The sequence below is a fragment of the Cladophialophora immunda genome (assembly GCF_000835495.1).
Source record: "Cladophialophora immunda strain CBS 83496 unplaced genomic scaffold supercont1.2, whole genome shotgun sequence".
Taxonomy (NCBI): Eukaryota; Fungi; Ascomycota; class Eurotiomycetes; order Chaetothyriales; family Herpotrichiellaceae; genus Cladophialophora; species Cladophialophora immunda.
In genome coordinates, this window is record NW_015622542.1 from 795701 (window position 1) to 810009 (window position 14309).

A 14309-nucleotide genomic window follows, 5' to 3' on the forward strand; every position below is an offset into this window, starting at 1 on the left:
GCAACCTGTCCCCAGCCATAACCTGTCCTCAGCACAACCTGTCCCCGGACACAACCTGTCCCCAGCCATAACCTGTCCTCAGCACAACCTGTCCCAGATGCAACCAGCAATCCAGCATGATCAGTGATTGGTTAGGACAGACGTCCATCCCAATAGTTCTGTCTACAGCCTGCAGGTAGAACAATGTTTTCTGAGCTCACTTGAAAAAAGGACGATCCTGCCTGGGTTAAATTACGGAACTTCTTTCTACCCAAAGGTTTGTGACGATAATCTTCGAAATCCTCTACAGCTAAATTTTTAACCCTACGAACGCCACCTATCTCTGATAGCTGCTCGAAGCACCAACAATCCTAGTCCTGAAGGAGAGAGTTGTTTGTGTTGGTGTGACGAAAGCTTCTATATGGGGAAAGAAATAAACGGTGTGTCAAAAGGATGAATGACTGCCGATTGAGATAACAGGATAGTGAGGCAGGGAGAAGGAAACTGAGGCGGCATCGCCAATACCGCTGAGTCTGCCATTGTCGAAAATCTTCCAGTTACGAGGTTGACTTTCTCTCACAATTTGGAATACCCAAGTCCGGCCCTGTTATTGCGCAACCTGAGATGTTTTACCTCTTAAGGCCACATAGCATCATTTTTGGTACCAACGCTTTGAAAATCCTTACTTCTTTTTATTGATATCTAGAGATCCATTCCGAGACTCTGTTCTAGCTTAGCGGGTAGAGAACGAATATGCAATGATCGCCGCCCTCCCTCTCAAGTTCACCGTTTCTACTATCTAAGCATTAATGGGGACTTTCAAACTAAATATTTACGATTACACGGTTTGCACTATATCTCCGTTTTTGCTAGGAGTGATAACCTTTCTTCTCTGGATCACATCTCAGCATGCTCCGAAACCAGGTTCTTTGAGGCTACGCAGAATCTTCATTTAATACGATTCGAAACCTGCATAATCATTGACAGGTCAGATCAACTGACAACTATTCTTCGCGCCGCGGACCGAATACAACGAAACGAGTGTGTATTAGCTCCTCGACCCCTTCACCTCTTTTTCCCTCTCCTTTCCTTCTCATATTCCCTCTCTCTGACCTTCAGGGTTGCAAAATTGGCCACTTCCTATTGGCAGCATTCCCTGCCTGAAATTTTCCTCGTGGTGTTCTACCTCACTGGCTGTGGAATCGGCCCTACTTTGATCCTTTTACGGTTGTCTTTAATAGCGCATCGAGTTCTTTAAATACTTCGGCAGCTTCCACCTTCTGTCCACCCAGACGAGCTTTCTTAGAAGAACTCCCTGTTTGTCCGTCTAGAAATAGTTAGTCTAGCGCTGTGAGCGATCCAGCCGCAAACTTACCGTCACTAGAGTCTTCCATCATATTTCGAGTACGCTTTTTGGTCGTGTTCATTCGCACCTTTTTCGAAGGCTTTGAATTATCCTCGCCTAGAGCGAAGTTAGTTTTGAGAATGTAGGCCCACCGAACTGTCTATACCTTCACTGTCGGTGTTATTCCTTCGTGCACGTTTCTTGTTGACAGCCACGTCTGGGATTTTCGAGGTTAGGGTTGCACCGCCGCCTGAGAGTAATCAGCTTCCGAGCATGGATGTTCGCGGTGAGCACTTACTGTCGCTGTCACCGTCGCTGAGAGTAATCACCTCATCTTGGGGACGCTTCGAGGTATGCTTGCCTTGGAGTTTATGGCAATACCGTACCAAGGCTAATCCGTAGTTCACGGCATCCCAGAGCATATCCTCGCATTCTTCAAAGTCTTTCGGACCCTTGCGAAGCGCACGAGAGATTCTGCTAAATTCTTGACCGCAATTGTCGACGTCCTCCGCGGTTTCAATTTCAAACTGAATCATGACTCGTAGTTGATTGATCCAATGCACAGAAGAGGAGAAACTTAATCTTCCAACAGAGTTCTGGGGAGATTGGTTTGAGTTGAATCTGACGAGTGGCCAAGATTCTGCATCGTTTACTCGCGGTCTTATATTCTCACAGTCCCTATGTAAGTACCACTTTGGAGCCGGAAGAGGCATCCAGCAGGAGCCTGAATTGGCATCTGCACCAGATTATCGAGATGGTCCCGTAGAGGAGCAGTTAGGAGGGGAGAGTCACGGGTGGCAATGGTACTTCGAGGCTTTCGGTTAGTCCTGCTGCCTTGAGCTGCACTTCTATGCGATAGGCTCTTCTATGAACTTTTAACCTACTGCCATATTCAATATCTCCAACCAGTGACAAACTCTCGCTCTTCGTTCCTAAATTTCTACATCTCTTGGTCAGTATCGGACAATTCATGCCGGGATTTATGATACGATTTAGCTAGCAGATTTCATGTTCCCCTTTCTCCAGAAATCTACTTAACGCTTCGTCTCGTCGTGAGTGTTGGCACGTTTAGCCTCCTTCAACTACCTACGAACTCGAATTAACCTTCTACCACAAGCTTCTCCTCCTCTGTATTTAACCATAAGAACCGGAGACGATATTTTGCGGGGGAGTAACGTCTATGTACCCCTTATCATTGGCCGTAATTGTGATTTGGAACCCATCGATACCTATGAATGTACATAGTGCTGTTCCTGACGTGACATCAATCTGAGAGACACTAATATCGTTGCAGTTGCCGATGGAGTACGAAGGAAGTGCGAGACATTCGATGGAGCCCAAGTCGTGCGTCTGTCCATCTCGTGGGAGCTCAAAGCCAAGTGTCTGCGTGCTAGCGGTAAATACGACATCTAATGGCCAGTCTTCACTCCTCCGCTGAGACTCAAGACCTATTTGGGTATTACTCGATACCAACCCGTGGATGTCGGGGTAGGGTGGGATAGCTCGTCCAACGGACATTCAACCAAAGAAGAACTACGACAGTCTTGCCAATAGAGTTAGAGAACACCATGTCCATAAAAGAAGAAATTTTCGTAGAGAAGAGATCCGTAGGGGAGAGCTTGGGTGAGACACGAGGGACTTTCGGTTTAGACGAAATTCTTCCTAACCAAAAGATGAATGATGATTTACCTAGGGGTTCGGACATCGGAGTTGAGATGCTGACCTTTAACGTAAACAGTCAAGGAGGTAGAAAAAGGGTTCTTGGAGCTCAATTCGGTCCCAGAGGTCGAAAAAGGACGAAAAGGCTTAATGTCACACGAGGGAGCCAGATCAGGACCCTTTGGTTAAATAAATACTCATCCTACAAATTGCGTTGCATCCAGCATCGAGTGTCCCCTCATGGCGAGGACGAAACAGACCGCACGTATGATTAACCTCTTTCATTCATTGTCCCTAATTTATATTGATGGTGACGTACAGGGAAGAGCACCGGAGGTGTCGCCCCGAGGAAAGACTTGAGAAGCCTTGCAAAAGGCCAGCTCTCAGGGAAACGCCTCCCTGACTCCACGGGCAGTGTAAAGAAACCGCATCGATACAAACCAGGTAGGCTTCTGCTGCTCTCCTCTATTATCTCTTTTTTGAGTGGGTGAAGTTATGATTAACGGTGACTAGGAACGGTTGCTCTAAGAGAGATTCGTCGCTATCAGAAATCCACAGAGTTACTCATTCGCAAGCGTCCCTTTCAACGGCTTGTCCGTGAAATTGCAGAAGATGTGAGAATTGGCCAATTGAAATGGCAAGGGGATGGTCTTCGGTTCCAGTCGACGGCAATTGAAGCTCTGCAAGAAGCTCTCGAGTTATATCTTGCGAGCCTATTCGAAGATTCTAATCTCTGCGCTATCCACGCAAAACGAGTTACTATTCGTGAGCCAGTTTCTACTTCCTACGAGAGGACATTCTTGATTAACGTCTTTAGAATCAAAAGATATACAGCTCGCACGACGTTTGCGTGGAGAAAGAAACCCCGTTTGAGGAAAGACTCAAGAGCTTGGGTGGCTTCAGATGCAAATAGTTGTCTATGAAATATCTTCCTTGGTTTCAAGGGCATCTCCAGTATGTATTCAACGATAGCTGAAGCAGGACGACGTATGAGCTAATGGGATGAGTTTTCTGGGGTCTTACAAAAGATTTCACACTTGGGAAGACTGTTGTATTCAATACTGTGAAGAATGATTTTTTGATCTATTTGTTCGGAGCTACGGGATCTGAAGGCTATTCTCCCCTAAATAATTAAGATGCCTTGAGCAGTTCGACCATCTATACGCCAGGTACGTTTCAACTTTTCGAAACATGTCATAGTCCAAAAGTAGCCTCCGTCCTCCACCGTGCAGCATCGCTTTTAGATAATGAAGATTTCGAGCACATTATCCCAGTCGTGATGACGCCTCTATTCCGCGCTCATTACCTATCTGAGTATCGTGGTCCTTTTTGACTTTATACAATAACCAGTTATTGTAGACCAGAAATAAAATCAAGCTGATCCCTGCACACACACTCGTTATTGTGACCGTAATGGCTGCAGTCACAGACCAGTTCCCGTCCTTTGCGGTGTACACATTGATCAATGAGTTGACGAGACCAAGAATGGCATTTAGCAAAGTTGGCCTGGAATCAAAATGTCAGTATCCGCTTTCAGCTGCAGGCCAAGTCCTCATTACAAGAATATTCGATTTACCAACCAAATGTAGTTCCTCTTCCATCTTTTCCAGAGCAAAGCGATGCCAACGACCCCGAAGAGACAGCAAGCTCCTGCTATCCAGAGGAGCGAGGCATTCTGAACGGTGTCTAGAATAATTTCTCCTGCATGAGTCTTGCTTGCCGCTTCTTGCACCGAATTGGAGCTTTTGAGAGAGGTAAACGTGCCCGGGAATACAATGTATCCAGCCAGGATCAACCACGTAAACAGGCTGGCATAGAAGTTGTAGCGACGTGGAATCTCATCTAGCTCCAAGAGCATCGCCACATATCGAGATTGTGAGTGTAACGGATTCGTAGAAAGTGGCCTGGGAAGACGAGCTTCATTGCTCTGAGAGGAACGCTGTGGGAGAGGGGGCTTTGGAAACTTGGACTCCGGATGGAGGATTGTCACATATCTTCTTTGGGAATATGCTGTTTGTTGTATATGCTCTTGGGATACAGCATTCCGTTTGATCTCGGCAGCGGGAGTTGGAGATGGAGATTGTTTAGGAAAGTCCATAAGCGGCGGCTACAGTGTTGAGGAATGCTTTGCTTTCTTTGTTTGATTTGGACAGCCATCGAGATTGAAACAAGGCCTATATATTTTCAAGTTTCAGAGACTTAATGTGAAAAGGGATCCAGATCCGGCCCCTGAAATGCCGGATCCGGCTCTTTACATTTTTGGGAGCCGCATTTGGACTTGGAATTTGATTATTCAGGCGAAATCGGTGCTATTGTATAGTAATAATTAGCGACTGAACCTGTAATTCCAAACTGAGAAATGTCATGGGAAGATTTCTAAGCGAGAAAGCAAAGCAAGCACATTACGAGATGCTGTACCCTCTATTTGCATTATCGAAAGCTGCTAGGGAAGGCATATCTAATTAGATACTGTATACTTCCTCTTCGTCCCTATTGATAGTGGCATAGAAAACTTATCTACATTATCTACCTAGGTGATATCTTCTTAACGCCGATAAATTAGAAGTAGGCTTTCAATGCTTGCGCTGGAGATATCCGCTATCAATTCCATGCAAAATACAACCTTTAAAACTATCCGTCAATACTTGCGGTAAGCTCGCCGGCGGAGTCTGTTGTCTGCGTCAGTAGGACCCCAACGGTCACCGAATTCCCTGTAGTTATGGTCACCACAGTAGTCTCTATCGTTTCTGTGGAGACTGATGTGAGAGTGGTTGTCCCCGTTATTGTAGTTGCTATTGGCCCGATCACCGTCGTCAGTGTAGTTGGAATAACTCCTCCGAACGGTAATGAGAGCGTTTTAGGCTCGACAGTAGTTTCCGAGCTTATAGTCTCTATGGTCGTAAACAAGGAGGTTTGTAAGTTTGTAAATGTTACGGTCTCTGGGGGCCCTTCTGAGCCTGTAGCCACCGCAGTCGTAGGAGAGCCATCCGAGCTTGTAGTTGCCACAGTTATAGGAGAGCTTTCGGAATCTGTGGCTATCGCGGTCGTGGGTATAGATTCTGAGTTTATAGTCGGTATAGCCGTTGGAGGACTTTCTGAGACGCTGGTGACGGTTTGAGGAGGACACAATGTCAGAGTCAAGTCGACCGACACATCACAGTTTTGTATGGCAAAGTTATCGTTTGGTTGATTGAAAGCGTTTGGGCAGATGGCCACACCGGGGTCGCAGGTGATGTTAGAGCAGTCTCCAGAAGATGGTGAGAGATAGAGGCCCCAAGTTTCGAATGGATACCCATTAATATTCGAGATGTCGTAATAGACTCTCGGATTGTCAGGGTGGTAGGTATACTCGAACTGGGTAATGAAGAGGTCATCGGGGACTGTGGCAATTTTTAATGAGATGCCTCCGAGGGGGTCCGGGTTCATTCGATAAGTCTCATAGTAGTAACCACCATTTGGCTCCAGATAATTAATTGTGTCGTTAGGGACGTTTGCGACACTCCAAACAAAGACGTCGACATCACACTGGTTGTCGATGAAAGCAGTCCCCAGACAAGCAACGGAAGAGATGCAGAACAGTGCCACGGCAAAGATGAGTCGTGTCAAACCAGCCATGTTGAAGGCTGTGGTTTGCCTGAGAGCCTGTTGGTAAAGGCGGAGTCTGTTTGATGGAGACGCGGTGCTGTAGTGTCTTTTAACACAGAAGAAGTGGAATGTCGAGTAAGACAACCGGCCTTCGGTGATCAGGTGAGATCATTGAGGGCGACAGCGTCCAGAAACAGCCCCTGAGTAATGGAGTATGCGGAAGATCCAAATCAAGTAGGGAGCCCAAAATGGTCCCTTTTTCAAGTCGCTGAGCTTACAGAGAGTGATCACCCCGACCTGTTGCGTGGGCTACTAGGACGATGCAAACGTGGGCTTTGCAGATTATCACTTGGAACGCAACGAGGTCCCCAACCCATGGATTTTAAGGTTCGAAATAGGGCAAAATATCTGAAGCTGCTGAATTTCCATATTGTAGGACTCGGTTCAAGGCCAAAGGGCTTCGACTGAATAAGTTAATACAATTCCCAAGATACGTCATAATCTCCTTGAAGCCCGTACAGATACACCTTTTTCCCCTTTACCATTGCCTCGCTTGCTACATCTTTACCTATGGTTACAGATGTTTTCAATTGCGGCTTCCCTTTTGCAGACACACTCAATTGTTTAGGCTCCATACTTCATTAGTAGGCTAGGCAAAATACGTTCAAGCGTTACTTCAAATTAGGCCAATCGGCGTGAACTTCAACTCGACCGAATACATGCACTTACAAAATAATACACATGACGTTTACTGTACCCTTTGAAAATGTGGAAACTTGAAAGCGGCACTGAATAACTCCTGACCAATCAGGAGAAACTGGCTTATGGGTGTTAGGCGGCCGAGGGGCGAATGTCGGAGCGCTACGCTTCGCCATCCAGTTGGCCCGTCAGGACGTGGTCGGCCACGTCATCTCACCAGGCTGAAACCTTACACCACGGCCGCCTAATTCTACATCTCGACCTCACGCTCGGACATCGAACGATTCTGTGGATGTGACCATATCTGTCCGTACACTATTTACCCTCCAAGCTCCCAGACTCCAGTATCTCGTGGGGAGAGGTACAAATTTTCCCGTAAACAGCACGGTCACTCCGAGTGAAGTAGTTCAACCCCGGCGGTCAACAAAGTCTCAAACCCAGCGCTCAATGGAGAAAGGTACGGATGCTACGCCAGAGGAGACACATTCACTCCTACTAGAGCGGTTTCGAATTTTCGGCCCAGAAGATCTTGAATTTCGGCGTCTCGTGGAGGAAGGCGCGGGGTTTTCGCGAAAGGAAGCACACTCGCTCCTGGTGCACTATTTCGAAATGTCCGGCCCGGAAGAGCCTAGATTTCAATACCTCGCGGGGATGGGTATAGGTTTTACGTCAGCGGAGGCGCACTCACTCCTAGTGAACTTTTTCCGAAGTCTGGGTCCGGAAGATCTCAGATTTCGACATCTTGCGGAGAAAGGTGTAGACTTTACGCCAGGGGAGCACTATGCGTTATCACTGTACTTTCTTCTAAAAGGAGGACCGGGAAGTGTCAGGTTTCAATACCTTGCTGGCCGATTTAATCACGACAAGCCGCTCCTCATACAACACCTCGATCCGAATCTCAACTATAGTGCCACTCGGAAAGATATTTTACAGCATATCAAGAAGCGATCTCCAGTATTTGTCATCGAACGAGGGGACGGCCCTCGCTTCCTCGGATCCCAAGCTTTATTTCAGGTTCAGTCCGAGCATTTCCGCCTCCTACTCTCCCCGAAGTTTGGATTCAAACGCAAGGTCCTTGACCCCGCCGACAACGATTTCCCCGGCTGTGACCCGGACCTGATGGCTGCTATGAAATGCATGAAAGAATCAAATATCGATGTCCCCGTCTTCAGCGACCTAGATTATGACGACTTCACAAACACCCTTGTCCTCAACTTTTGCCAAGGTGTCTCGGATCACTTCAGTTTCGTTGAACCGGCAGGGAAAACTCGGTTGGATTGTTTGTTGACCATTCTCAAAGCATCTAGCGTTTACAGCATCTTTCTCCTTCATCAGGGCGTCCAGGATGAAATCATCTTAGAACTCTCAAGACTCGAGCGTCAGGGAGATATTTCCGAGTTAGTGGAGATGATTAAAGAGGATGCGCCGCCTGATGCGAATATTCTACATCGATGGGTTCAAGGCATTGCTTAGGAGCTTAGTATAGGGTAATCTGGCAGTACCTTTAATACTTCAGCCACTGAGTTAAAGGCTTAACCGTAGTGTGTTGGGCTTAGTCTCCTTTGGGATTTTGTATAGCTTACGTACTTCGGGTCCTTTTAACTTGAGATTCGCGGTGCCAGTGGTAGAGGTCCTAGTGGATGTAAGCGGTGAAAAGAGATGACTCTAACTAGTGGCAGATAATCTGGCGCGGTAGAGGCGGGAAGGGAGATGGAGAGAGAAGCAGCGGACGCTCATCCATCCCTCCCAAACAATCGTAGGTCATCCAATATTCATCTTTAACCAGTGCCTCGATGCATTCTCGTGATGCCATATCAGCCATGGAGCGATTCGCAGTTTATTGCGCTATATTTCGATGTTTTCTTCGTTCCTGAGCCTGGGTACAGCCCTCGAAGGGTGGGCCAATAAGCTGTTGGAGCGAAATCTGACACTCACATAGCAATGATGCGGATTTTTATTTGGCTGAAGCGATTGGAACTGAATGGCTCGACGCGATGCAGCACTAGCGTAGGCTGATAAATTGTCAAGCAGTTTGATTAATTAGAAGATCAATAGAGTTGCCGCTTTCAAATTTTTACACCTTCAAGTTCAAAAGTCAGAAGCCATCCGTATTGTCATGTAAATTCAAGTATCTAGTGGAGACAAAGCTTAAACTACGCTTGGTCTTATTCAGACTAGACCAAATGAACCAGATGGGGCTTTCATAACTGAGAGTGTGTCTACAAATGTGAAGCCGCAACTGCAAACGACTGTACAGCATTGCACAATACGTAGTCAGTTGTGCGAGTCTCGTGTAGGGGATATATGTTTTATTCGGATTACATTGCGCGACTTGTAGCACTAGTCCAGACCGCGATAATCACCTCCGCCTTCAATTAACAGACAAGCAACTTGGAGTCTGGTGTTAGTTGAGTCTATTTAATGGCTTCCTTCTCCCACGATGGCGCGGAAGCTCTACTAGCCTTCCCAAGATAATTGCCGCGACATCAAACTTCGTGGGTCTTCCTCCTCAAGTCTATTAACAAGAGCCCGCTTCATTCCACCCGCCTACAAGTGTCGGAGAACTGTGTACGGATGAGATGGCTTTAATGAAGCTTATGTACAATACCTCCAAGGCCAGCACTCTCATGAAGAATTTCGCGCGCCTTCCCACCGTCCACTCCCATATCTTCCTCTATCAACTTGGCTGCTAGCTCCGGAACCAAAACCTTGCTGACGAAGTCCGTGAACCCCGTGCGGCGCAAGGCCTGGTTTCGACGTCTTTGTCTCGGAAATTGAGACTCGAATTTTCGAATGATCTGGGTTCTCCTGGATAGTGTTAGCGAATCGTCGACCGCGTGGCTCAAATAAGTCAGGGTAATTCGGCTAGACGCATCTCTTGAATCGAATTCAGCATTCACTTACATGATTTGCGATCCCCGGGGCCCATAATAGCCAGCTTCACCGTTTCCGTTGCCATTTGTTCGAGGGACCTTTCGTTCTCTGTCCAACTTCACTCGAGAGAGAAACGGTGACGAGATCTCTCCGTCCAATATGCCGCCAAGAGCTGGAAGAAATTTGCGAATGCGCGCATCTAGTCTCCGCCAACCGATGCGAGGATATCCACGCCTGACCCACTCCAGTTCCGCTGCATGCTGCAGCTCGGCTTGGTGCTTGTGTATCTCGGAGAAAGCATTTTGGTGCAGTATATTCCAACCCTCGAGCCGCCGTCGCGGCGGCAAAGATGCCTTGGCTTTGCGGTGGGGTCGTTGACACGACGTATTGACGCATCGTTCCAAGGTTGTAGTGGCTTCTGAATCACTGTCTGATACGAGAATAGGTCCATGCGGACTATGGTAAATTGGCAGCTCCACCTTTGGCTCCAAGACTTTAGGGTCCAGACATTGAACGTCAGGACTGAGGTCCGATGATTCTTGTACAGAAAAGGGAACATTGGGACCTGACCGATCAGCCTGGTCTGAGGTTAAAAGAGAATGCTCGCCCGAGCATTCTTGAGCTATTCTAGTGCGAAGGTTAGAGTGTGGCGTCGAACTCACAATCTTGGGCGATGTGAGTATTCGTAGTGTAACTGCATCAAACTCTTCAGTGGAGTCTCGAGTGACTTCGGTGTCCTTTGAATGCGATAGGGTCGGCGAGCTGGACAAGGATCTTACCGGCGTGACGGGAGCTGACTCCACGGGAGCCGCAACGACCTCGGGACAGACCTTATTTGAGATCATTGGCAGCGCGATATCATCTTTGACATATGTCGGACAGTTGGTAAGAGGCGGCAGAGAAACCACAGAGAGAATGAGGGAACTTGGCTGCTTAGTAGACCTCTGCTTCCTCCGCAGCTTTCCTATTGCGCGCGGACGGACCGCAGTCGAGTTTGCCGGTTTGCCGGTTTCCGGTGTCTCATCGATAAATTGATATTTCTCGGTAGGGATCGAAGGGTCGATAGGGCCGGCGGTGAGTTCGTTATTGAGAGTCTGACGGCCGCGTTTACAGGAGGGTACGCTGTCGATATCTTCTGCCATCACATCCTGAGACGATCGCTTGAATCCCTTGTTGAACTGCGCGCAGTGGACGTCCTGGAGGTGATATCGCCGCCTCAGGGCATTCTCGCATGGGATATCACACCAAGGAATTGAGCAACCTACTGCGCTTCTCCGATCCAGCTCTTCGGTGCATTTGGTCACATGAGATATCCAATAATCCAGTCTTGAGAATTGTTGCATTCGATCTCTCGCCGACAGCTCCGTGTTGCCTAGGCAGATCGGGCAATAACCGAAAGCGCCTAGGGTACCGCCATAAATGAGCGGATCGCACTGGACGGGGATTGTCTGAGGCGCGACGAGGTGGCTTTGACAATGCTGCTCCCATGCATCCAACCCGACGATCCAGCGGTTACAGAGGGAGCACAACTCTGCAAAGCCGTTCGTTCCCGAAAGGTATTGCTTGTGACACGTATAGATGTGCTTCCAGCTCGGTGTGGCCGAATTGGGAGGCGAAGACAAAGCCACCCCTAAGCCAGCTTTACTTGGCCAACGTCGAAACGCCCTGTGGGGGCCAGGTCTCTTGGGGGTGGCACACGCAGCTAGCTCCACGCTTAACTCAGTCGGGTGGCAATGACACTTGTCGGGCTCCAACCCCAGTCTGACGGTCACCTCCTTCTCCTGTTTGCAGAGGGCGATCATGTCTTGAAGGACCTGACGACCTTCGGAGCTTCTCAGACAGCCAACCTCGAACATGCTCGTCGCCAGGCGGCTTCGTTCGGGCATTAGGTGGCGGATACGCTGGAAGCGGGACCGGTAGCCCCCGATGGATCGGATTTCAGCCCTGGCTTCCCAGGGTCGTTCACATGGTTGAGTCTTCTGCGCGTGACGAAGTCCCTTTTTTCTCATTTTCTGCCTATTCCTGTAGATCTCACGGCGGCGTCGGTCGCGGTCCTGTGATGGAGGCTGCGTTTTCAAGAGTTTGAGTTCGTTGTCCATCGAGGTAAATTCGGGGCTCGCTTCCAACTCCGCCTTCTGCTCCGCCGGTAGACAGTGAAAGAGATCGGGATTGCGAGCTACCGTCATGCCACGAAACAGGTCAGCTACAATAGTCCGAATCTTCCCTCTGAGGTATGCATCTTGGCCATCGGTGCCAGGGTTATTAGGCTGGTAATGCTGGCGGTGAGTGCGTTCGTTCCATTGCCCCCCGTGGCCCATTCTCTGTGCTGCTGAATAAAGGGAATCTAGGTGTTTCATTAGAAGTGGTCACAATAACGCTAATATGGTTCATATCGCAGCCCGGGAAAGGGGACCCACCGATGAGATGAAGCCCTTCAGCTCGAAAGTCATGGATCGTGGGTGGCTTCATATAGTCCGCACGGCGACCTAAATCGTTCAGTCGCGTACTATACGAGTTTGCCTTCTCAATCTCGGTTGTAGCGCCTTCATAGAAAGGACAGTTGCAAATGCCGGGTTCCCAGAAAAGTTGATAGACTTCCTTTTCGGGTGGCGCCGGAATATTGAAGACGTCGTCTATCGTTTTATAGTCTCGAAAGGCACCTCGCGCTAGACACATTGCTAGTTTCGGGAGAATCGGGTTTAAGAGGAAAGGTCGTGGCTCCGAGCCTTCGTGGATCGCCTGTTCTGGCCTGTTTTGACGGTCCATGGTGTCAATCAAGACCCTAGTAGGACCATAGGGAGCCTTGGATCCTAGATGACTAGGAAACTTACCTTTTGTCTGGTGTCCACGTCATGCCCTTTGCGTCCCGCGTAAGCTGGGCAGCGAACTCGGGCTTTCCATGCTCGTTCCGGAAGACGATGAAGATAATATCCTAAGTATATGTTATAGTTAAGATATTGCAAATCTTACCAGAGGGGACGGGGCACGAGATGTCAAAACGCGCTCTAGAACAACTCACCCGATGGTATAGACCACGCCCGGAATTGGCACGGGCAGTTGACTCGAGATACTCCCCCACCCGTGCAGAGGTAAAGCCGTAATCGAGGGTCTCAGACCATGTCGATACCCGGATCCCAGGACGCTTATATTCAAACCAATCGCGCTCCCAGAGCTGGGTCCCCAGATGAACCAAGTGGTTATCCGACGCGTAACGGCGAAGCCGCTTCGAAGCAGGCAGACCACGTTTCTTGATTTGCTCTTTGATCCACTACACTTCATGAGTACTGCCCAGGTTGAGAGAGAATGAGGGAGAGAATGAGGGAGAGAACTTGTCTGGCGGGACATACGTTCGTAACAGAAAGCGTCGTATTGCGAGGAATGGGGTCATTCTGCCGGCGGAACTGGGCCGTAAAGTCTTTCCACACTTGTCTGACGGATTTTGCCGAGGGAAGATCATCTTCTCCCTCACAGCCATCGAGTCCCCAGACGATTCCCTTAGTAAAGTGTTTGAGAGTTTTTAGATCGTAAGCATCTTTAACGGGGTCTTTGTGGTTTTTAGTACAATAGCTGTGTATTCGTGGCGCGTACAGTTAGCATACGTAGAAGAATGAGCCCAGCAGAGCGGTGGTGAAAGGTGACACCGGAAGATCATACTCAGCCCATATGTTCATAGCATCTCTGTATCGTCTCTTTGTTCCGTCTTCAAGAGACTTGTGGACAGGTTTGCCATCGATCCCTGTCTTATCCAACTCCGAACCTCGTTGTTCTGCTCGGTCGAAGAAGCCCTTCCGACCTTTCGCCATCGAGAGTGAAAGCAGTACGGCCGAGAGCAGAGGGAAACCCGTTAGGGAAAGCACGCTGAGGAAGGAGAACAATCGATGAGAGCCTTAAACCAGAGATACACAGGGCGTGAATGCTATAGTGACGGCTGCAAACCACGTTCTGGGCAAGGTTTCTAGCCTCAACTACCAAGTATAGCGAGGGAGGGGCGGCATACTTATAACCCAGAGGACCAACACAAGGCCGGCCTTCCACCAGGCGTCCGAATGAAGGGGGTAGAGATCCATCACTGCCACGCAAGAGAGCAGCACAGGAGGCGCCCAACTAAGCAGCTCGAGCACATTAGAGCGGGCGACGGAATGGGATCCCCTGGCATCTCGAACGGGCC

The 14309-nt window shown here is 48.8% G+C and overlaps 4 protein-coding genes across 4 annotated transcripts; 1 reads left to right on the top strand and 3 right to left on the bottom strand.

Annotated features, from left to right (window-relative positions):
- Nucleotides 1–1187: 1187 nt before the first annotated feature.
- On the bottom strand, nucleotides 1188–4841 carry PV07_02627 (uncharacterized protein; the record flags this gene model as incomplete). Its single annotated transcript, XM_016389250.1, has 6 exons — nucleotides 1188–1306; nucleotides 1355–1441; nucleotides 1491–1574; nucleotides 1623–1851; nucleotides 4378–4489; nucleotides 4564–4841. The coding sequence occupies 6 exons, from the start codon at nucleotides 4839–4841 to the stop codon at nucleotides 1188–1190; spliced, it is 909 nt and encodes a 302-aa protein (XP_016251152.1).
- A 773-nt stretch (nucleotides 4842–5614) lies between these two features.
- Nucleotides 5615–6598, bottom strand: PV07_02628 (uncharacterized protein; the record flags this gene model as incomplete). Its single annotated transcript, XM_016389251.1, has 1 exon — nucleotides 5615–6598. The coding sequence occupies one exon, from the start codon at nucleotides 6596–6598 to the stop codon at nucleotides 5615–5617; it is 984 nt and encodes a 327-aa protein (XP_016251153.1).
- Nucleotides 6599–7516: 918 nt separating this feature from the next.
- PV07_02629 (uncharacterized protein) lies at nucleotides 7517–8892 on the top strand. The gene has a single exon (XM_016389252.1). It carries the CDS (start codon nucleotides 7715–7717, stop codon nucleotides 8738–8740), a length of 1026 nt encoding a protein of 341 aa, XP_016251154.1. The 5' UTR covers nucleotides 7517–7714; the 3' UTR covers nucleotides 8741–8892.
- An 832-nt stretch (nucleotides 8893–9724) lies between these two features.
- On the bottom strand, nucleotides 9725–13982 carry PV07_02630 (uncharacterized protein). Its single transcript, XM_016389253.1, has 7 exons — nucleotides 13796–13982; nucleotides 13489–13708; nucleotides 13161–13409; nucleotides 12973–13073; nucleotides 12559–12890; nucleotides 10172–12485; nucleotides 9725–10075 (listed from the first exon to the last, which is right to left on the bottom strand). Exons 1-7 carry the CDS (start codon nucleotides 13942–13944, stop codon nucleotides 9853–9855), a joined length of 3588 nt encoding a protein of 1195 aa, XP_016251155.1. The 5' UTR covers nucleotides 13945–13982; the 3' UTR covers nucleotides 9725–9852.
- Nucleotides 13983–14309: the final 327 nt, after the last annotated feature.